This window comes from Sinohyriopsis cumingii, chromosome 6, assembly GCF_028554795.1.
Source record: "Sinohyriopsis cumingii isolate HCF-2022 chromosome 6, ASM2855479v2, whole genome shotgun sequence".
NCBI lineage: Eukaryota > Metazoa > Mollusca > Bivalvia > Unionida > Unionidae > Sinohyriopsis > Sinohyriopsis cumingii.
The window spans coordinates 47,922,136-47,947,339 of NC_142966.1; the positions used below are offsets into that span (position 1 = coordinate 47,922,136).

A 25,204-nucleotide genomic window follows, 5' to 3' on the forward strand; every position below is an offset into this window, starting at 1 on the left:
CTGGGACTGGTCTGGTTAGGTTTGGTGTTTTATGGCATAGCAGGACAACAAAAGTAGGTTACTGATGCCAAGGCAACTGAAGTGCATTGCCCAAGGACACACCAAGGTAACTGACTCAGACTGATCCAATGGTAGGATTCAAACTTGCACCTTTTTGGTCATAAGTCTGGCATGCTAACCACATAGCCAATGTAGTTTCCAAGCCATGGAATTGAAACAAAAGCAAGAAGAAAAGCAAACACATTTTGGTTCTCAAAGACTAGTGTGACTGCAGGTAAAAATAATGATTCGTTTCATAAAATTACCCCTACTGGTCATGATGCAGTTTGAGACTTCATTATGAATTAGCAATTCTATGTGCTAAATATTTAAGAGCAAATGTTTAAAATATGGTGACTATAATTAGCTGATTAAATTGTGTGTATAGTTAAATTATGCAAAAAGAAAGATAAAATTTCTCATGCAAGACATTCACCTGTTCTAGTGGCTTGTTTTAGCAACAAAAGTACTAAAAGGTCCTCTGTTATGTAACACTATAAAACTATTTTTGACAACAGGTATGTTGAGGATGTACGCTCTAACCTCTGAAGCCACCATTTAAAAAAATGAAGTACCATCACCACGTATCAAATATTCAGACTCATCAGAAAACACTGAAACTGAATCAGTAAAAAAAAAGACTGACAAAACTAACCCTTCTATCATTCATTTCTTTACCAATCTGTGCAAAAATGGTGCACAATAAAACTTACCTGAAGTGAGGAAGCTTAAAAAAAAGTATTGTAGAACAAGATAGAGGATGTGGTATTTGTGTGGCCTGAAGAAAGAGTAAGCTGTCAGGCATGAAAGGAGGCAGTAATTTTAAGTGACAGGATCTGGCACCAAGTTCTCATTCCAAGGCAAAGAGGGTGCTCTTTTGGCACTTTTGTTCAAAAAAAGCTGAAAACAAGATATCCTATTTAGACAGGGACATACTCTCCTCCTGTTTCATGACCGAGTAACATGTTTGAAGAAGTAATATATTAACAGTGGAGAATTTTAGTGATATCTCTTGATGTAGGCTCTAGCATTTGGAACAATATTTAATTCCAAAATGAACAACCAAGACAATTTATAACTGTTTATCTTGCATATTTAATTTTAAAGGAATCTGAAATAAGAAATAAGTATTAGACAGGAAAGAGTAGAATAAATATGAATCAAGCAGACCTTAATGATTAAAGATAGTGGAGCATTGGGGATCTAATATGTGCCCAAAGCCAGCTGCATGTTTCATGTACTTTTTATCATGGGTAAACTATGCAGAAATAGAAAGCTCAGTGAGGATATAATTTGTTGTTATTGTATAAAAATACTTATCATCAGGTATTAACATAGCTTGTTGTGATGGTATAAAAATACTTATCATCAGGTATTAACATAGCTTGTTGTGATGGTATAAAAATACTTATCATCAGGTATTAACATAGCTTGTTGTGATGGTATCAAAATACTTATCATCAGGTATTAACATAGCTTGTTGTGATGGTATAAAAATACTTATCATCAGGTATTAACATAGCTTGTTGTGATGGTATAAAAATACTTATCATCAGGTATTAACATAGCTTGTTGTGATGGTATCAAAATACTTATCATCAGGTATTAACATAGCTTGTTGTGATGGTATAAAAATACTTATCATCAGGTATTAACATAGCTTGTTGTGATGGTATCAAAATACTTATCATCAGGTATTAACATAGCTTGTTGTGATGGTATCAAAATACTTATCATCAGGTATTAACATAGCTTGTTGTGATGGTAACAAAATACTTATCATCAGGTATTAACATAGCTTGTTGTGATGGTATAAAAAATACTTACCATTAATATGCATCTTTTCTCAATATTCAGTACTCTCTACATTTCAACTGAATTTCTACAATTTTAAAAGGTAGTCAATCTGATAGAAATATTGTAAGTTTCATGAACATTAATATCTCAGACAACAATGTGTTAATTACACATATATCAAAGATGGTGTGATGATAGTTTATTATATCTGACATACCCATAACATATCCCTGCGACACTGCACTTTCTGAACTCCATAATGTTCCTTGTGAGTGTCCCTGTCTTGTCTGAAAATATGTACTTCACCTGTGGATAAAACATCTGGTATTAAAAACTAAACATAATTGCATAAATCAAACAGAATCAATATAATATCAATAATACCTTATGATATGATTTATCAAATGTTTCTGTAGTTTTTTTTAACACGGTTTACTTTCCATCCCACAAATAACAGTTCAGGGTAAAAACCTAACTCATAGATTCTTGGTAAATTTCAAATCTGTGGTTATGAACAACTTTTTTAAAAAAATCTATGTCAAAACTAGGCAACAGTAAATATATTTGTCTTAAATTAAGTAATATTCTCACAACAAAGCTAACATAAATATAATATTTAATTTACAAAAGCTCAATACCTGGAATGAAGTAAGACCATAAATATAATATTTAATTTACAAAAGCTCAATACCTGGAATGAAGTAAGACCATAAATATAATATTTAATTTACAAAAGCTCAATACCTGGAATGAAGTAAGACCATAAATATAATATTTAATTTACAAAAGCTCAATACCTGGAATGAAGTAAGACCATGAGATATTTAAACATAATGCAACTGAAAAGCCTGGATACTACAAAGGTAATATACACACTTTGCACTGCTGCAATCTCAAGTTTGATCCCTGATTCTGGCATAATCAAGGATAGGTAGTTGCTCAACTTTCTTTGGTGGTTTTTCACTATGTTCTGTGTGCCATAAACTTTTCATGATAGCAAGAATACTACTTTTACACGTGTAATGACTTGCATATTAACTGAATTCTTCTAACCATGTTCCTAACTGTCTTAACTATCTTAAGGGCATATGCAAATAATATTTTATTGCATATAAATGAGTTACTTTAATAAACGATGATGATGATGATGATGATGATGATGATGATGACAACAATGATGATGATGATGATGAAACTAATGGTTATCATCAGTGTTAAACTTTGATCTAAAGTTTCCCACAACTTTGTATCTTATGTCTTGACCTCAGTACACCCTTACTATATTTCTTTAGTGTACTTCTGTCAAGGTAAATATTAGCTCCAGAAATGTTGGCTTGTTGCAGAATGCCAAGATGTAATGTAAAGTCAATGATGGCCACTAATGAAACATTTTTTCAAGGCTTAATTACTGACAGAATTTCTGGGGTGAAAAACATTTAGAAATATACTAATTTGCAAATTAATGAATGAAAATACATTTTTAAAAACCATGGGAATTATTATAAAAAACAATGGCAGATTTTGAATAAATACTAAAGTTGGTTGAGAAGAAGTCTGGAAAAGGAAAATTACTTAGTGAATATCTTTTTAGGTCAATCCGATATTCAGAAATGTAAATGTTTTTATGGGTTTCTCGAGCACTTGATAAATTCTTTTACAAAAATAATATACATATCCAAGGAAAAGATAATATTGCAGTGAAGCTGACAAACATTAAGGTGGCAAAACTATCAAAGCAAACAAAATTATCTCTTTTTTGGAACCACTTGCAGTGTATTAAGTACTACAGTAATATTTTTCTTTGTCTCTTTAAATTTTTGAAGGTCCCTCAAATTGGATAGGATAGAGATCTGCATGATACACTATCATTACACAAGTGATCAAAACTGATTGTGATCGTACAAAAAAAATGTAAATGTAGTTCGAACAATTAATCAAGGTATTCATAATACTGATCGCATGAGGGTTGAAGTGATACTAATTTATATAGTTCAGTTGCAAAAACATATTTCACAAAGATACTACTATTTATTCTAGGTCCATTTTTACTATCCTAAACATATTACTAAATATAAACTTTAATATTTTCCTAAATTTTCTTACCTTTTATGTCACAAAGCAATTATGTTACCATTTGAAACATTATCTGAGGAATTATTATGGTGATGTTTTATTCTTTTAAGTATTACCACATTGGGGAAAAAAAATGTAGTCAAGGGAGATAAGTAGTCTTGTGTAAAATTATTTATCTAAATTTGAGTTGCTACCCTTGATAAATACAATTTACCTAAAAGGCCAGTTGTCCAAATTTTGTTACTAATGTGAGTAACACTTGTTGTTGTTTTTGTTGTTTTAGGGTTTAACACCATTCTTCTGCACACGATAGGCTATACATGGCGGCCAGTATTAATGGTGGAGGAAGAACCCGGGAAAACCCCGGAAAGAACCACCGACCCACGAGAAGCTACTGGCAAGCTTTCTCACATACCCACATTGGCTGAATCCGAGACTCGAACCCATGCAGACAGAGGTGAGATGGCAGTGATCCGTAACGGAGAGCACTTTAGACCACTCGGCCACTCAGGGCCTCGTGAGTAACAATGTATAGTCTGTTACTATTACAGGTAATATAAACTAAATTTGGAAGAAAAGAGAATACACATAGAACCATATGCAAGGAGGGGTTAATCTCTCTCTCCAAACTAAAAACAGTAGTTTCAATCTCACTTTATGCAAGTATTTACCCAAAATACAAATACAACCAAAATAAAAACGTTTTTCACTGAACACTCTGTGATAAACAATACCAAACAGAGGATAATGACGTTACTTTATCTTGATGACAATAGTACAAATTTAACTTATGTTTAAATTCTGTATTTGTTTAATGTTTGTCCTAATTACATGATTATAATATTCTGAAACCTTATAGTAACAATAAATTTCAAAGAGATGCACACATTGTATCAACATAAATTACTATTTATGTGTATTTTAAATGTCCACTATGCATGTGCCTTTTTAACTTCATTTCATTATTATAGTGACTGTGTCATGCTAGAATCACTGTATGAAAATTGTATATGACAAATTGATTGTACCACTCTTGAGATTATCTTTCAGAGACAAGACACATTTCACATAATATCTGAACCCTTCTCTTACCTGTCCTAGCTCCTCGTTAAGATTGGACGTTCTTGCCATAGCAGGTGTGTCCGTCTCCTCACAGTACATGTCTAGGTCCTGTGGGTATGATACAGGGCTCACAGTAAGGATGAAGTATGTATGCATAGAGTTTAATAGCACGTAAGTAGTCTTGGCTATACAGTGCCAAATACGTTTCAAAAGGCATATGGAAGAAAGATTACCATACATACTCGCTTAAAAGACGAGTCAGCTGCAAACTGCACAGACCCAGATCTGCCACAGCATAATGTTCAGGCAGATCTTGGTCTATGCAAATTGTTAGGAGTAATCAGTAGAACAAACATAGACTCTGAAATGTAGGAGCATTATATCAATGGAAGATCAGGATGTTTGTTGTTTGCAATTTTACTTGAGAAAAGTATACACAGTCTGGCAAAATGGGTAAAATCCTTAAAATACAAAGTCAATTTTCTTCTCCTAAAAATCTGACTCTTTAAAAAAAGTCCAAGATCTTCTCAGTTTGAACATCGTCATTGGATGTATCCCATAATAAATGGTTACCTCCATTAGTCACTATGAGGTCTGAAGTGTGGCAGTTTATGCTGACGCATAGCTGCCAACCCAAGAGTAAAAAGTACTAACTGCTTGTCGCAAAAATAGTGATATTCAGGAACAAATACTGAGTTCTAAAATTTTAATGCATGTGTAACTATTTACAACATCTACAACCATCAGTAAAGTAAGACAATAACTTATTTAATGTCAAAGATGCATGTGTCACACTCTCACACATTCTGAACAGGCACCCTCTTCCATTTAGAAGCCCATTCAGAATATGCAAGAGTGCAACACACTAACACTCAGACACTGGCTGTTTTAAGAAGCCTTTTCCCCACCGATTTTTTTCAATCATTATCAATTCAAATGTTGCATCTTTCACTGATGATCTGAATTCTGTGTGATTTCTTTTACTGAACTTTTTATTCTAGCATACAAGTAATCCTTTGCAATCTTACTGTCTGGAAAAAGTGTGCAAAACAGATCACCAGTAACTGAAATAGGAAGGTTCATTTGTAAAACAAATTTAGTCAAATGAACCTCTGATCAAATTACATCAAGGTTCTCTCTGGTGTTTATCAGCATTTTAAGTTTAGGCTGTGTTGATGTTTACGATGAAGCAGCAAGTTGATGTTAATTAACTTTTTCATGCTGTTTTATGTCTTGCCCGATAATGAAATCACAATTACACAATTTACAAAACGTGATTTTTTTTTTTACTAGATGGTTTCACAAGTCTAAACATGACTGCATAGCTGCCTTTCCATATTTTTTTTTGTTGCTGGAGAAAATATTCTGAATTTTCTGCTTTCCTTGAAAAAAAAGAGATACAGTGATAGCAGCAACTGCTTTGCACAATCCAATATGGTGGTTAAAGACTGGTATGGTAAACCTCGATTTCAAATGAACCAATCATATTTTAGAAATCTATATCCCTGTATATATATGCAAAATAATCTCAAAATGGAACTGGATGCCTGTTCTAAACAGAAAATTGCTAGAAAATTTTCAAAATTTAATTTTCTTTATTAGAAAAATGGATTTTTTAACAAAAAAATATACACCCATATTCAGGTCCTAAATACTGCACAAATACAGGAAGAAAAAAAAATTGACAGCTATGGTGATGTCTAACACTTGGGCATCATGCCACAGACATGTGTCATCATGTCCCACCCAGTCACATTATCCTGACACCACGCCAACCAGTCCTAACACTAACCTGTTAATGCTGAGTCCCAAGTGAGGCAGCTTATAGTACTATTTTTATAAGTCTTGGTATGACTTGTCTGGGGTTCAAACCTGTGACCTCATGCATCTGAAGCAGATGTTCTAATCACTTTGATGCATCAGGATTAATTTACATCCCCGAGTCTGTGGTGGGTGTGTGTGTGTGTGTGTGAGAGGTGTGTGCAATATGGATGAGTGTTGGTGAAATGTACAAGTATTTAACTTTTTGACAAATGGAAACTTTTCCATTTTTGTTGTGATCTAAACAAATCAACAAAATACCTGGTTTTAATATTAAGATTTTCCTAGGCTTCCTCAAGCTAGTTACGTAAGTTTCATTTTAATTTATAATTGACTTTATTACTATCAGAGACATTTCTGAATATATTCATTCACTGACGAATGCATTTACTTAATGTATAATATCAGTATTATTATTTGCTGGCATGGGAAAGTCTTGAGAAACAGTATATTAGCATGTAGGTTTACAACAATTCAACTCACCCAGTTGATGAAGATGGCTTGGATGAACTTGACAACTTCCAGTGTTACCTGAAGACTTATGGGAATGAGATTGTTGTACAGGATGATGAAGGTCAGGAAGTTGAAACCAAAATTACTGGGTGGAAGATCTGGAACACAATGAAGGAAAATTCCTAGCATTTAAATAAACCTGAAAATGTTGAAGGATAATGCCTGACCACCACTATGTTGTGTGCTGTAAGTCTTTCAGAAGCCTGAACATGACTCCTTATTTTAAAATCTTAAGATTGTTGAAGCTAATACACCAACTGTATAGCTTGCTAGAACATGAAAGACAAAGAAATTATTATTTTAAAACTAAAAAATCTCTCTACATTGCTCCATTTTTTTTTCCAGTGTTAGAATTTGGTAATGGACACATTTGCATAAAATTTAAATTATTTCCACACCTAGAATTTATATTTAAGCCAATCAAATTCAATGTACATATTAAATATGCAAATTTAAAAAGGAATACAGTGGTCCCCGTCTTATACAGCCACCCCTTCTGCACCGGGAAAGTGGCCTTATAAGACGGGTGGCCTTTCCAGAGGGGCCTTATAAGATGGGTGGCCTTTCCAGAGGAGGGCTAAGAAGTATATGTAATGTATGTAGTAAGAAAGCTACATACTTTAAAGCATTTAATATCTTCATTTAAAAGTAACATTAATTATTAAACGGTTCTTCTTGTCTTAAGAACAGACTTATTTCAACTGAATATACATTAATAGTTCTTATTCTTGACGTAAGCGTGATATGTGAGTGGGTATTGTTGTCATCCACATTGCAAAACCATTCCAAAATATCATTTAAATCTTGGTACATACATAATTCTCTTGCCATTTGCTCCATTTTCCCACTGCTGCTGAATAATCTCCTTATCAGTTACAATGTTTATTTCAGTCCTTTCACCATAAAATTGTTCAGCAAGCTCCCTCCCCACCCACCCCCACTCCTGATGTCGTCGAGTAGTGAGTGTGTGATTTGGATTTTGAATGTAGCTTTAACAATTTTTCAGTCATATCGCTATGATGTCTGCATTGTGGCAGTTTATAGTGATGTCTAGCACTGGGGCATCATGCCCCACCCAGTCACATTATCCTGACACCAGGCAGACCAGTCCTATCACTAACCTCTTAATGCTGAGCGCCAAGTGAGGTAGCTGTTAGTACCATTTTTGTAAGCCTTTGGTATGACTCGGCCAGGGATCAAACCCATGACCTCCCGTATCCGAGGCGGATGCTCTAACACTAGGCCACCGGAGCAGTCGTTGTTGAGTAGAATAACCGTCTTTCTTCTAAAGTAATACATCTCAGTTTACGTGATGACATGTTAATGTTTGCTAATGATTTATTCAGATGTTGCTAACTGTATGCAATTTAATTACTGCAGTATCATTTACTTTCATTGTGCTCAACTTTTTGTGGTTTTGTATTAAAAAAAAGGCATTTTTGTGGATACTTAAATTCATCTTTTCAGCTCTTAAAGTTTGCATGTTAGTATGTATTTAATTTCATGGTTTAACCTCTACAAATACCCAAAATAAAGATTACAAAAGAATAAAACTTTGCCGACACAAACACTTTGATGTTAAATGCAATACTACCACCTGTATGAGCACAAATCAAAGTTCAATACTTACCCCATGTTTTCGACCAAGTGAATAAGATCAGTTGAAGCCGATGCAGCCAACAACACTAAAACAATACTTCCACCTCACAAAAAAAACAACTGTCAAGATTAATCACTTTAGCCATGTTTTTGTTTCAGTGCTCAACATCAAAGGAAGCTGATGCAGCCAACAACATTACGCCAATCGGTTATTAAAGAAGAATTAAAGTCACACTTCCACGAGTGGTATGCTAAACAGGTCATGGATGCCATTACGAAAAAAGATGTTACTGGTGACGATCAGTGCACAGTATTAGTAAACCTTGCAATTTCATTAATCAAGCGAATTCATGCTGAATGGATAATTGCAGCTCATGCAATAATGAGTGAAAGATCGGATCTAATTATCAGTGGTTTTGAGAAAGCTGCACTTGTTTAATTCAGTGATTTGGGGATTATTTACCTGAGAAGCATTTGTGAGTACCATGAAACTTGATTGACATGATGCTGATACAGTGGCTTTGTCCAAAAATCTGTAAGTGTGAGCTTTAATACTCTGCTGCAATTAGTGTACATACATAGTGTTTCATTAATAATAGTGTTTCAAGAAATAGCTATAGTATTTTACAGGCCTGTTGTTCTTTTGGATTAAAAATGCATGGATAAAACGAAATGTGCTTTCAGAAAGATTTAAATGTTTCAACAACAGCTGCACTCAAATGAAGGATTGATTTGAATAAGTATTAAATTTAAGTTTCATATACTGTTATTTTGAATTATTTTTTCTTTCTTTTTCAGTATTACTACTGTTTGAATACCTTATGATTTTTCTCTATTTTCTCTCTATCCTCATTTACCTCACATACTGATTTAAGGGAGTTAGTGTACAGTTACAGCTATTGGATACCTTATCAAACGTGTGCATTGAAGTAACATAAAATGATTTATAATTCTTGTTCCAAAAGGTTGAAATAAAAATAAAACAAACACATGTAAAAGCTAATATTTAATTACCAGATTACAGTATTGAACTTGATTTATCAAATACTAGTATCTGTGTTAATCTCTAGGAACGAAACACTGCAAGAAAAAGGGGGGGGGGCATTAACCTACGTGGTTCATTTTTCATTAGGGATTTAAATTCATGGTTCGGCGCAACAACGAAAACCACGAAAATTGATCCCCCACAAAAATTCATAATACTACAGTATGTAGACAAAACTTTTATAGAGTGGACAAATTACCTTCTTCATAAAGGAAGCGATAGATGTACTGTCAGGTGATTTTTGGGACCAACTAGACATCATCAGTAGTTACTTGGTGAAAACCCGATGTCATAAAATCATCCATTCAGTACAAGTAGTGACAACATACTAAATGCACAGTTGGCATCATCTTCATTTAGGACCAACTTGGTATCATACATCTGTTGATGAAAGCCAAATGTTGAAATATCCATTTTGGAGAAAATATAACATTATTTTCAAAATCGACACCATGGTGGCCATATTGAGGGACAGATAATTTCATTTGGGAGCAAGTAGGCATCATAAGAACTATTCTGATGAAACCAAATAAAAAAATGGGGCCACATAATGGATATCGGGATCAATAAGAGTATAATTTCATTATGATATGACAATTCAGTCACAAGAAGATGTGTTAACAAAATTTTCAAGGTGGCCACAGTGGCAGCCATATTAGATCAAAGATCGGCAACATTTTCTATTGACCCCAGATCGGCACCATTTTCTACTGACCCCAGATCGGTACCATTTTCTACTGACCCCAGATCGGCACCATTTTCTATCAGATCAAGTATACATAAGCATTTTGGTGACAACCTGATGTCAATATGACTTTCTGTTCAGGAGTAGCAATAAAAATATTTTCTAGATGGCTGCTGAATCAACCATATTGGATATCAGACTGGCACAATTTTCACTTAGGATGAAGTAGGCATTATAATAAGTTTTTACATGAAAATATCTTGTTGTTATTCAGGAGGAGTAGCGATAACAAGATTTTCAAGATGACTGATATGTGGCAATTACATCAGACATCAGATTGACACTATTTTCATTTAGGACTCACTAGATATCATTGGAAGTGAAAACTCCATGTTGATATGACTATTCAATCAGCAAGAGTAGCAATAACAAGATTTTCAAAATGGATGTTGTGGTAGATACATTAGACTTCATGACAGAACCATTTCCATTTGGGAGCAAGTAGACATCATAAAAAGTCTTTGAGGTGGCACTCTATAATTTCATAATTTGCATTGGGTGAGATTTATAAATAAAAAGAATTTACCAGGTTTCCTTCACTGGTTATATTGGCTATTTAAAATAGACCTTGTATATCTTAGGTGTTTTAAAAGAACTGTTTAATTCCCTTTATTTTCATATATGACTGATGGGTGTAATTTGGGTTATAGAGTATTGACAAGTCTGGAAAATTTGTCTTCCCTATTCTAATAGCTGCAAAAGATAATTTACTTTAATTCTGGCTGATTTAATGAGAACAGCCATTTAGTTAGCTGTGTGCTTAAATCATATACAATATCCACAAGCTTAATATACAAAGAAATTTCAGCCACAATACATGAAAGTAACATAGCGGTATGCCAACATTTTCTCCAATGTGCACGCTGCAAATGTGAACAATACCATACACTTGTCACTCTCAGAAGTACATAATATCTGCAGAGTGCCCCCTAAGTGAAAACACCATAATGATATGAAGATACAGGAGTATAGTACAAGTCAAACAGGTCATGTATGCACATTTACTCATTTTAAATTTAAGATAAATTGTTCTTTTAAATTTTAACACTAATTTTCTTTAACAGAAGTCTATTCAATCCTGATTACTGAATACTCTGCACATTAACTGTGATCAAGAAACTTCCAAACAAAAATTATTGATCTCCGCGGACTTTTGCAACGTTGGCCATGTGCTAAACATGGGTCAAGAAAAGGGCACTTCGAGTGGAATCATCATAATATAAGATAGTACGAATTTGTTTATCAATATGCGTAGCTTTCATTGTGACATTACAGTGACATTCAATCTGGACTGTACTGGATCACGACTTTAAGTTCTTTACATCCAAAAATGTCTATGTACTTTAAATTGATTTTGCCATATGCACTTCTTGGGACATCTAAATAATGACCTTCCAATTAATGTGGACATACAAGAATCCAAATGAAGTGAACACTTGCCACTTTAAGGTATGTAGAATCAAATTCTAAAAAATAACACCCATTACTGATAGTCTGTGTTGAATGCCTACATGACCTGTGTGACTTTTACTTTAGTAGATAACCAAACTTTCAAGAGGGTTCCTGTGATGGTATACTGGATGCCAGATCAGCACCATTTTCATTTAGTACCATGAAGTCCTCGAGTAACAACCTCATTTTGAAATGACCATCCATTCAGAAGCAGTAGCGATAACAAGATTTTCAAGATGACTGTCATAGTTATGTTTACCTTACTGGACCTCAGTTCAGAACCATTTCCATTTAGGACCAAGAAGACATCATAAAAGTCTTTAAGTGAAAACCCAATTTTAATATAACCATCCATTCAGGAGGAGTAGCGATAACAAAATTTTCAAGATGGATAATGTGATAGACATTTTGTATTTGTGAACAGCACCAATTTCATCTAGAACCAACTAGACCAAGGGATGAATGTGTGTGTAGAGTTTCATGGCAATCCACAAAGCAGTATAGGAGGATTAGCTCCAACATCCTCCGGCAACAAACCTAACAAGATTGGACATCTCAAAGTCAAGCAGACAGCTGGATGTGAGGTGATGTGCATGTACAGTGAAAGTTTCTCAGTGGCATAGACCTTAGTCAGCACTTTTATGTTTGCTTCCTGGTGACCCAGATGTGGTGGGGGAATTTTACTTAGTATCAGAAGCCATGGTAAAGGACCAGGATTTAGTGTTCCAGAGATTATGCGCATTGCTGTGATTGGTTGGACATCAGCTAACTTAGGTAGGATGAGGAGTCCAGACAGGAGCACAATACTTGGCTGTAGAATAACAGAGGGCCAGTGCTGATGTCTTGAGTGTCTGAGCACTAGCGCCCCAGGCTGAGCCAGCCAGTTTGCAGGGTAGATTGTTTCAAGTGCTAAGTTTTGTTACAATTTTCTTCAGGTGGTTGTAGGCTGTCAGTGATCTGTCCAGAGTCACGAAGTAATGAAAGTCATACATAACAGCAAGCAACTAATCACCAATACTGATTTTGGATGCTACCAGGTGATATTTTTCTTTACTTAATTCTTCAAATTTATATTAGTGGTTGATTGATGGACTATCAAGCCATATTAAGATGGGTCCATTATATCTGAATGTATCTACAAGTTGAATAATCCTTGTGACAGTTGTCAAAGCAAGTATACACATTTTTTTGTTGCTTCCTTCCTCAAACTCATACGGAGCTATTGTGGCTCAGTGGTTAGCATATTCAACTTGACCAGACTGGGTCATTTGTTAGCATATTCAACCTGACCAGACTGGGTTATTGGTTAGCATATTCAACCTGACCAGACTGGGTCAGTGGTTAGCATATTCAACCTGACCATACTGGGTCAGTGGTTAGCATATTCAACCTGACCATACTGGGTCAGTGGTTAGCATATTCAACCTGACCAGACTGTGTCAGTGGTTAGCATATTCAACCTGACCAGACTGGGTCAGTGTTAGCATATTCAACCTGACCAGACTGGGTCAGTGGTTAGCATAGTCTACCTGACCAGACTGAGTCAGTGGTTAGCATATTCAATCTGACCAGACTGTGTCAGTGGTTAGCATATTCAACCTGCCCAGACTGGGTCAGTGGTTAGCATATTCAACCAGACCAGACTAAGTCAGTGGTTAGCATATTCAACCTGACCAGACTAGGTCAGTGGTTAGCATATTCAATCTGACCAGACTGTCAGTGGTTAGCATATTCAACCTGACCATACTGGGTCAGTGGTTAGCATATTCAATCTGACCAGACTGTTTCAGTGGTTAGCATATTCAACCTGACCAGACTAAGTCAGTGGTTAGTATATTCAACCTGACCAGACTAAGTCAGTGGTTAGCATATTCAACCTGACCAGACTAAGTCAGTGGTTAGCATATTCAATCTGACCAGGCTGTTTCGGTGGTTAGCATTAGCATATTCAACCTGCTCAGACTAAGTCAGTGGTTAGCATATTCAACCTGCCCAGACTAAATCATTGGTTAGTATATTCAACCTGCCCAGACTGGGTCAGTGGTTAGCATATTCAACCTGCCCAGACTGGGTCAGCCACAATGACATGTCTCTGGGTAAGTCACATTGCTCCGATCATCATGGTGCTCAATCCGAAAATATCCAAACAGTAATTTAATTTTCTGACCTGAAGTGGCTGGAATTGCCAATATATGGGCAAACACTGCAAAATTCAAATAAGTATTCAAGTGAAAATCTTGTCAACATTCAAATGATCTAACGTTACCTACAAATCAAAAGGCTAACCTTTGTATCCCAGATACCAGTCTCGGTTTTCATGATAGGATGTCCAGACATGACTGGCTATAGTGCTGATCAAAGACAGAACTAGCAGAATCACAAACAGGTATATAATCTGAAAGACAAAGAGAAGAAATAATCAAAAGTTGTTAAATTTTAGAAAAATTATAAGAATAAAAGAGTACACTTTCTTTAAAAAAACTTTACAATTTCTCTTTCCATGAAATGTTTGATCACAATGGGTAAACAAAAGTTGTTTAACTTCATTACACAAATACAGCATAAAGATTTTAATGTTTATCATCATTTCTACCCATCTATCAATACAGATATTTTCAACTGAATAAAGTTCATCAATAACAGAGCAATGAAGACAGACAGACATATGTATAAAGGTTAACTATAAACCAGTAATTTCTATACTGTTTACATACCTGAAAGTTGGTAACTCTTTCTACATTGGATCTTTTTAGAGGAGCAGTTGTGGAGTTCAGCATTAGTTTACTTTCATGGCCATTATAGACAACTATACCTGTAAAAATACAGATTTTAAAATATATATGTGACCATAAGAGGTGATTTTGCATTTATATTTGTACGCTAACTGAATCTAAATTATGTTGTCTTTCAAAGAACAATCTCTAAAGTGTCCATTCATTTGGAGGATAAAATAGGGGATACAAATCATAGACAAATGTCATTTATATTTCACACTTCAAGAGGTTCAAGGCATCACCTGTCTTATGTATAACTCCTTAAAAATAGTGGAACAGTGAAAAGCAATGAAACCAGTAACAAAACCAGATTTAGCAGCTTGGTGAATATAGTAATATACAAATCTTATTATCGATCATTAATCTGTTTTATAGCTAATCTTTTTTCCGGTCCCATCAAGCTTGCATTACTCATGAATGACCTCTCAGATTTTTTTCCTGAACCCTCAGAAGCTTGTGCCCCTATCTACAACATATTGCTAAACTTTGGATGAAAATAATAATTTCTTCAAATATTCTGAATTTTTAAAACAATCCATGTTTCCAAACAACACTATTGAATCCATCTGCATTCTATGTGAATGTCTTGGTTAATGTTTACACCTGTGACTTTTTAGACCAGGTTAACTAAATGTTTGTTGATTTTACAGAAAATCTTTGTGTGTAGCTATTTCTAGGTAAATGAATCAAGACTTTGCTTTAAGGAGTGAGCTATTTTACACAGTGCTTTATCATGCTTGTTTCCTGTACAAGTTCTACTTTATAAAAATTATCTCTCAAAGGTCTAGTGCCTTTGGAAAGATTGATATATTATCAGCCATACAATTATAACTATTTTATATACAATCTCTGCACTAACCAAATATCCATTTTGTGTTCTTCAACATTGCCCCTCTCAAAAGCATCTGGTCAGGTCCCATCGGTATAGCTCTGAAAAACAGGTGTTCTATTAGTATTCTTAATCAGTCTACAACAATGATTATGGTCAACTCTTGACCATGTCCTTAATCAGTCTACAATAATGATTATGGTCAACTCTTGACCATGTCCTTAATCAGTCTACAACAGTGATTATGGTCAACTCTTGACCAAGTTCTTAATAGGTCTACAACAATGATTATGGTCAACTCTTGATCAAGTTCTTAATCAGTCTACAACAATGATTATGGTCAATTATTGACCAAATTATTTAATTTTCTGACCAATAGAAGAAATATTAACGGAAATATATGCATGTATTAGAAATCATTTGTAAAATACCAACATGTTAGAAACTGGAGACGGGTGTATTTGCCAGCAAATTAAACAGTAGAAATGGCAAGGAGTAACATCTCTAAATACTTGACCATGAAACTGGACACCCATTAATAAACATTTTATAAAACTAACCATGAAATTGAACACCCATGAATAGACAGTTAATAAACTATGAAATTGGACACCTATTGAATAGACAATGCATAAGGTAACCATGAGATCAGACAAATATAAGAAGACATTTTATAAACTAACCATGAAATTGGACATCAATGAAAAACTAGCCATGAAATCAAACACCCAAGAATATATATTTTATAAACTAACCACAAATCAGACACCCATGAACAGACATTTTATAAACTAACCATGAAATCATGCACCCAAGAATTCACAATGATTCACAGTATTTACCAAAGGGGATTCTGATAGTTACTGCATGGGAAACAATTGTCACATGATGGTCCTTACAAGTTCTTATTAATGATTATTAGACTGTTTTTGTCAATAACAGATATTTCAATACTGGCATTTAGGAAACATTTTAGATAGCTGCCAATGGAAGTCAGGCACAAAATCGAAAATATATTTACTGTATATATTTGGACACAATAAAAAAAAAAATTCCTGTCCCAGAACTTATGATGAAATTTTTTCAACCTGGATCATATGTCTCAATACTTAGGAAACAAAATATTTGCACCTCCCCCAAACTGTATGCTACAATAAAACTGATAAATAAAATGCTTATTCGATGACAATGCAAGAATCTAACCTTGTGGTGTTATCATTTATTCACTTTTTTGTTCTTTAGGAACAATTTGTTGAAGGCAAATATATATCCACAAAATCCCTTTATGTAGTGCATGCATCCATAGTGTGTATTGCTTCTGTATGGTAACACGACACAGAAAACTGGATTCAGCAAAATCACAAATGAGAGAGAGAGAGACAGACCCACTGCTTGAAGACACCTGCCATTCAAGCATGACATGGTGTAAGGTGCAAAATAACCAAGAGTATATTATATCCAGGTTAGAAATATGCAATATCTTGCAACTAAAAACCATTATTAGAAAATACATTTATTGTAAGTATAAATGATAATCTTCTTGCTTGTATGGGTTACAAAAAATACTATTAAAGCAAGGCAAAGCTGCGTATAATATTTACCCTGTAAACATCAATGACTGTTTGTATCAATTATGATTACAGATGGCAAACAGACAGAAGCCCATGTGTTGAATAAACACAGCTGGTAGCGAGCAATAAACTCATTGTCTGAACTTACTGATAGTATATCAAATACAAAGATTATTTTGTTACAAGCTGACCCCAGAAGGCAACTTTGGAATCTTTTAAGCATACTGATTTTTATATATATATATATATATATATATATATATATATATATATATATATATATATACACATATACACACACAGAGACAAAGTCAGCTTATATAGGGAAGCCAACTTTGGTTCCGTTGTACTGGTTTGCACAGTGATTTTGAAAATAAATTGAAACAATGACATAATTGCATACTTTAAGCATGAACATCAATGACCCAATATCTCCCAGATTTGGGGGAGAAAATAAAATCGGTCAGTGAATTCATAAAGGCCAGAGTAGATGATTTCACCAAAATATGACCATTAACAAGGATGAAACTCCAGTGTAGTTTAACCTCATTTCTATAAGGGGGCTAAAACGTGTGAGAATTGCATGACTAGTGCAGATAAAGAATCTAACTCAAGTCCTTGCAGTTTCAGCAGCAGATGTGTTACTGCCAATGACAATTTTTGAAAGAGTGACGGAGTTAAAAAATATTCATGCACTGAAAGGAGGGATCATACATGAGCATAAGGGTTAGGTTCATGAAGTGAAGAATTAAAGAGTTTTATCTCAAGCACACAGCTTAATATTTTATTAAATAAAAAATAAGTCTGAGTGCATTTTTTTACATCTAATTTTCAAAGAAATTTAAAACCCACAACTTATGACTAAAAAATCCTGATGTGTTTTAGAACATACACTGCATGAAAAATTACTTTAAAAATCAATTTATGGTGCCACAACAAATATGGTGTCCCAATATATATGGAAAATACATAATATTGCATTGTGTGGCAACAGAAAATTTACAACAATGGTTGCAGTCCCACAACAGATCTGCAATTATATCAAGTACCAGCAAATCTGGGTTTACCTTATTTGCAAAAAATTATCAACAGAAATAACATTGTAGATCCTGTCTTGTTGGCGTATTGTCTGATGGCAGATCTCGGTCTATCCTATGTGACTAAAATTTCAAGCAGAAACAGCATCAAAGACCCTGTCCTATGAGTAAATTGTCTGATGGCAGATATGGTTATGGATCTATTCTCTGAGCCTAAAATTATAAGAGGAAATAGCATCACAGACCTTGTCCTGTAGGCAAATTGTCTGATGGCAGATCTTGATCTACACCACTCATAGTCAGGCCCCCATTATAAATAAACAAACATGGAAGATAAGCAAATACTTTACATGCACACACACAAAGGAAGAATAAAACCTGATTCTTCATCACAAAGTCTGAGGGCAATAAGGTAGTCAAGACATAGTAATCAAGTTGAAACTTTACTCATGAAGCTTATTATGCGGAGTACATCCAATTTTCATCAATAAACCCTTGTTTTAACATGAAATCCAATGAATAGCTTCAACAAAAGCATCACCTTTAACTAGAAAGCAATTCAATGCTACTTGAATCCAGAGATTCCAGAAAAATGAAAATTTAATCTTTCAGGTCTATAAACTGTACAGACAAATGAAAGAAACTCTTACCCATTGTCTCATCTCCCCCAGGTGGCACAAGTTTAAACTGAGTGATATATCAACAAGAATGCTAACATTTGCAGGGCAGTGTGGAAGGGTTTGCTAGTACAGGGTTCATACAGAATTCTGAATGATAAATTCAAAGACTTTTCCAAAACTTTTAAAGACCATAAACATTGATTTCCAAGACCTATTTTTGCTAACATTTTTTATACAAGTTAAGTTATATGAGAAAATAATGAATATAAAATACTACAATATTGTTTGTTGTTGTTGTTGTTGTTGTGGGGTTTAACGCCATTTTTCAGCACACAATAGGCTATACATGGCGGCCAGTATTAATGGTGGAGGAAGAACCCGGGAAAACCCCGGAAAGAACCACTGACCCACGAGAAGCTGCTGGCAAGCTTTCTCACATACCCACACTGGCTGAATCCAAGACTTGAACCGGCGCAGACTGAGGTGAGATGGCAGTGATCCGTAATGGTGAGCGCTTTAGACAACTCGGCCACTCAGGGCCCCTCAATATTGTTTAATGATGAAATGAAACTGAATGGGTCATCAAAAGAAAGAAACCAGGAAAACTTGACTACATTCAAATCTAACAACCTTGGACAATTTTATGTGATTATGGAAAGAAATTAAAATGCTTGGGTTTATTTCAATATTCAAAGACTTTTTCACAAACTGTAAAAGACCGTATGAACCCTGTAGTAATGTGATCAGGCAAGTATTTTTCAAGAACTGTAATTTACTTAAAACCTATTTTTCCTTTGAAATATCTTCTGTGATTACATTAACATTAGGAAGATAGGTCAAAAGAAGAAAAAATGTATGAGCATCCAATCTCAATCATTAGCCTTCTTCAAGGGAAGACTGTCTCAATTCCCTATAAGAACATGAAGAATGATAAACCACTCTTCTAATATAACACTTAGATAAGAACAATGGCTGACTTTCCCTTACTGAAAAAAAATCCAGCAAAAACCTGTAAGGAAGTTCAGGAGGTTGTGCTGACCTCAAAAGGGTCCGGCAGATATTTGGTCTACAGCCACTGGACCCACCTGATTCAATTCACATCTCTAGGATGCTAGATATTAGAGATAGAAACTTGAGAAATTGACTGTGCATACCAGCCACCAGTTTACAGTACATCTAAAACTGAAACATTGCATTCAAACACGAGACTTGGTGAGATTTCTTTCATTTCATGAGCAGAAATTTTCATGAGGCATAGCTGGCCCAGACCTGCCAACTTGAAAAAATCAAAATCAGGAAGATCACAATTAAAAATTAGGAGGCAGGGTAAATAAATCAGGAGGTACAAGAATAAGGTGTATAAAGATGTTTTTTGTTATTTCAGTCCAATGTATGTCACAAATTTGCATTTCTGCAAAAGTTCATCTTTTATTTGTCTTTGGGTACCAAATTTGCTAACAAGAATAGCTTCCAGGGTTGATGCTGACAGGCTGGCTCTTTGGCTAGTTCTGTTTTTATGACCATTGAGAATGCTCGCTCAGCATTGCTGTTGCTGTGCAATATTGAAAGTATTGATAGGGTATGTCTTGAGTTTAGGTTATCTCTTATTCTTTTCAGCTTGGCATTGCTGAGACTTGCAGCAGGTGATGACGTTGTTAATTCCTTCTGCCTAAACCAGTGGTCAACAATCGCAGCAGCAGCATCTGGCCCTGCCTTCTTACAAGTAGCTGCTGAAGCCTTCTGTGCTTTTGCCTTTTCTTCTAAATACATTTTCTCTATAAACTCACTAAGTGGCACCAACAGCTCTAAAAGACGATTAATGCACTTTCCAAGAGAAAGCCATTTAGTTGGGCAATACTTCATGATTTTCCTGACTTCATCATTATGCAGAAGTTGAAAATTCTTGAAATCCCACACTCTTTTATCACTTGGCTCCATGTAATAATAAATATCCAGGAGAAGCTCACCAATCCACACAGAAAGTTGCCGGAAGGACTTTTTAGCTGCAGCATTGATGAGGTGGCAGGCACAATCCACTGTAAGTAAATGAGGGTGTGCTTCCCTAAGCTTAGAAGTGACACCACTGTGACAGCCAACCATCGATGCTGTGTTATCAGAGACAAAGGAGAGCATATTGTCAACTTGAATACTGTATTTCTTCAACTGTTCCAGTATCAGCCCAGCAATATTGCTCCCAGTGGATGCCTCAGTCAGCTCAGGTACTGAAAGGATACTTGTTCTCACTTCTGCACTTTCATTGAAATATGTTATGACCATTGGGAACAACTTCTCTGTGTTGTCATTGCTTCCATCAGTTGCCAGGCTGAAACAAAAAAGACCAGTAATTACACAAAATGTAAATAGCGTCAGTATACAGGTATTTAAAACAAGTACATTAGAGTATTTTAAAACAGCATTATATTGTGAGATAAACTACCTGAAAATTTTATGGCATGAAACAATTATTTCTGCTATTTTATAAATAAAACAGTATTTACATATTTTGATACTCATCATACCTGAAAGGAGAATCACTCTTTGCTCTTGCAAGTGTCTCTGCGGTGTATGCAGCCAAGGTCAATGCAAAGTGTGTTGATTTTGTTCTTGCACATCTATATTTCTGAGCAATTGTATTGTCTGGAACCATGCTCCTCAAAACATCCCCAAACCCATCAGTGGCTGCTAATGGGATGTTATGATTCACAAGCCACTGAAACAAAGTATTAAAAGCACCATTCATGCAATCATGAAATAAACCTGAAACTGGATTAGCAGATTCACAACTAGTAAAACTGTGTAATATTTCGATTACAAGTGTTAATTTTACAGGTCTCAGAAATAGAGCTATTTTAAGAAACAATTTACAGGTTATCACTATAAGCATATTATTTAAAATTAAATGATTTTTGGTAAGTATTATATAGTGTTTTGAAATATTTGAGGAGATAATTATTTGAGGAGGCATCACTGCTTGCAGCGTTCCAGTTAAATAAAAAAAAAAAAACATTAGCTTAATTCACTCCAAAATAAACAATCTACAACAGTTTATTAATTTACATTAATGCTAATTCTGACAACATCAAACTATGAAAAATACTGTGTTTGCTGTACATCAAAAATGTACACCTGTATTTAAGGTTTCAAGAACTGGACATATCGGGGGGTGGGGTGGGGAAACTAAATGTTGCTTGATACATAAGCTGGTTCTAATTAATTTTGTTTACTTCAAATACTTACTCTTGTAAAATAAGTCTCTGCTCTGATCACCGACAGGTCATCCTTCTCTTTTACCATGGAAAATTGCAGTGGCCTCATGCTGCTAATATCTTTTTCACACCATTTGTGCTTGGCTGTTGCAATGTGTTTTTTAATGTCATCTAAACCACCACATCGTATTGCGAGATGCTGTGAGCAGCATTGGCAGAATGCATGATAGACCCCGCAAGTCGATGGACGAATGAAAGCAAACTGCTTCCCCCAATCACTCCTATATTTTTTATCCCATTTCTTTTTCTTCGCTGGTGAAAATTCATCAGTTCTTTTTTTCGCTTCTTGCTGAGAAACATATCCATTATGTTGCTGTGATTTGCTGATGGGGTTGGATAAAGAAAACCACACTTTGAGACAATCTTTTTGTATTTACGGATGAAAACTGGAAATCAAGCCGGATATGGTAAAGTACTAATAACCAAACCAGACACAGAAAAATCAGATACAGAAACAGGAAAACAGAAAATGATGTTTTTGAATTTATAAAAATACGGATTTTTTTCTTCTTGAAGAGTTGAAAAATCAGGATTTTTTCTTAAAAATCGGGGAATCAGTCCGAAAATTGGGATTCTCTAGATCTCTAGACTTTTTCAGTAGGATTGGCAGGTCTTCTGGCCCCGAGATGTGTCACAATATGCTGATCATATTACCCATTTCAACCATCGTGCCGTAATGGGCAGAAAATGTTTGTGAATCCATGGCTCTTCTCTGTGCATTTCAAGCAAATTTTTAGGGCAAAGACCAGGTCTTGCTTAGCTAGCTATCTTGATGTGTTGATAGGGGAAAGAATTTGGATGGCCACCTTTGACTGTCCACAAACAGTAATTGGTTTAGTTTTAAAACCTGGTTACATCACTAACACCATGGAACCATCTGATTTGAACTCAACCCGCACACAGAGGCTAGCACTATCCAAAAGATGCAACCACATCCTGGCTCTGGCTAAGGGTTTGAACTTCTCAGAGTTGAACCAAGTCGAAACCCATGAAAGATTCCATTTTGGATAAAGGATGAGTGTTTTAGGCCATGTCAAAGTTGTCTGACCCTTGTTGTGATCTATATTCAATTATGTTTGACTGTGTCAGAAATCATGAAGTGATATCCCCTGACAGTAACCCAAGCTAACTTTTTCTCATTCAAAGCAAGAGAAAATATCTAGCCACCCGAGAAAATGGGGCATTCGAGGAGACAATGTTATCTTTGCACCAGTCCATGAACATCTTCCACTTCCCTTTGAAGACTTTTATAATGGAGGGCTTTATCCTTCACAGCATTATCTCTACTGCTGAAGATTGAAAGCTCCTTTTTACACTAAGAGCCAAACAGGAAGAAGAACCCTATCAAGGCAGAGATGAAACACCTGTGAGCATGGTTGTTTAAGTGGACTGAATTTCAATGGGATCTTCCAGTGGACATCTGATACTATTTTAATGATTTGTTCCATTCTAGTGCGGCCACCAGAAGTATTTCTGCAATTCTTGTCCCTGATTTCCTGAATGACTCCTGGAATCAGAACATTTGGAGGGAAGACATAGACCAAAATTCCATATGAACTGATTGCCAGATCATCCCTGCCCAAGCTTCCTGGTCCAAGATAGGAGAGTCAAAATGGATTGTATATGATTACTTCATGTTGCAAAAAGATCTTTCATCGGACACCCCAAACATATGCATATTCACTGAAAGATCAATTGATAAAGGAATCAAATGAGGTACTCACTTTTTACCCCTTCTTGACAGAGAATCTACCAACATACTCAATCTGTAGAGGATGTGTCTAATCTGGAACATTTTCTTGTGCTGGGAGCACAAAGTATTATTTAAATAGACAAGAAAGACAAAATGTTCATCTTTCTACGAATGTTACATTCAAGGGGAGAGAAACTTATATTGCTAGCATTATTGCAATTCAGGAACATATTCTAAAGAGAAATGTATTTGAAGCAATGCTCTGCTGTAGTGACCTAAATGTAAAACTTAACATAGGGACAGATAGATATGCGATACTCCTTCACTATAACGCTGTTCATGGGAGACATACAAGTAGGCCACCATTTAGGTTACCATGCTTTAGAGTATATGATAATAATATTACTACCAGATATGGAATTAGGATCCATTACCATACTTCCCATAAAAAATTAACACCTTGCACAGAGCTATCTTATAGTGACAAAGTAAGGTACCTATGGACAGACAGACAGACAAGGGTAATATTAAATATGACCCCTCCACATCAGTGGCAGGTGCATACAAACTTAAATTTTGGTGTTGTGCTATAAAATTCTAGGCTTTATCTCACATCTTCTGTAGAATACATCTAATAAGTTGTCTGGGTTACTTACAGCCTGCCTGACGGCCTGATGTTACCCACAAAGTCATGAAGATATCTGTTGGGAAGTTCACACTCCACAGTTCCTGTGAGGTCTAACAACTCATCCTTGCTCAGCAATTTGGCTGTCTGGGGCAGACCCTAACAAGAGTAAAAATAAATTAGAACACAGCAAGAAATGAAACAATATCAAGGTTTAAATTAGCTTTTTTCTCTCTATTGCAGTGCAGGTACTTGCTGCAGGACAAACAGAACACTATTCAGAGGCACATTTCATGACAGCCAGTATGAACACTATTCAGAGGCACATTTCATGACAGCCAGTATGAACACTATTCAGAGGCACATTTCATGACAGCCAGTATGAACACTATTCAGAGGCACATTTCATGACAGCCAGTATGAACACTATTCAGAGGCACATTTATTGCATTAGACATTACCTTAATTAGCCACTACATATGCAGCCTCATACGAATAAGCATGCAGTCCACTCACTTAATTCCTATATTCCTGTGTACAACACAGAGTTAACCTATCAAAATATACAATGTACAGTCAATAATATTAAAGTTATCCATTCAACAAACATATTTTATTCCTTTTTTCATCTGTACTGGTCAAA

The 25,204-nt window shown here is 35.2% G+C and overlaps 1 protein-coding gene across 3 annotated transcripts in view; it reads right to left on the bottom strand.

Annotated features, from left to right (window-relative positions):
* LOC149796878 (putative phospholipid-transporting ATPase IA) overlaps positions 1-25,204 on the bottom strand; it is a 194,715-nt gene that overhangs the window by 97,486 nt on the left and 72,025 nt on the right. For all 3 annotated transcript variants that reach the window (XM_089961529.1, XM_089961527.1, XM_089961528.1), the window contains exons 8-14: positions 24,593-24,720; positions 15,780-15,850; positions 14,861-14,958; positions 14,433-14,541; positions 7,276-7,403; positions 5,002-5,079; positions 2,054-2,142 (exon numbers count right to left, since the gene is read on the bottom strand). In XM_089961529.1, coding sequence (XP_089817655.1) covers positions 2,054-2,142; positions 5,002-5,079; positions 7,276-7,403; positions 14,433-14,541; positions 14,861-14,958; positions 15,780-15,850; positions 24,593-24,720 — 701 coding nt within the window. The remainder of the gene's footprint in view (positions 1-2,053; positions 2,143-5,001; positions 5,080-7,275; positions 7,404-14,432; positions 14,542-14,860; positions 14,959-15,779; positions 15,851-24,592; positions 24,721-25,204) is intronic.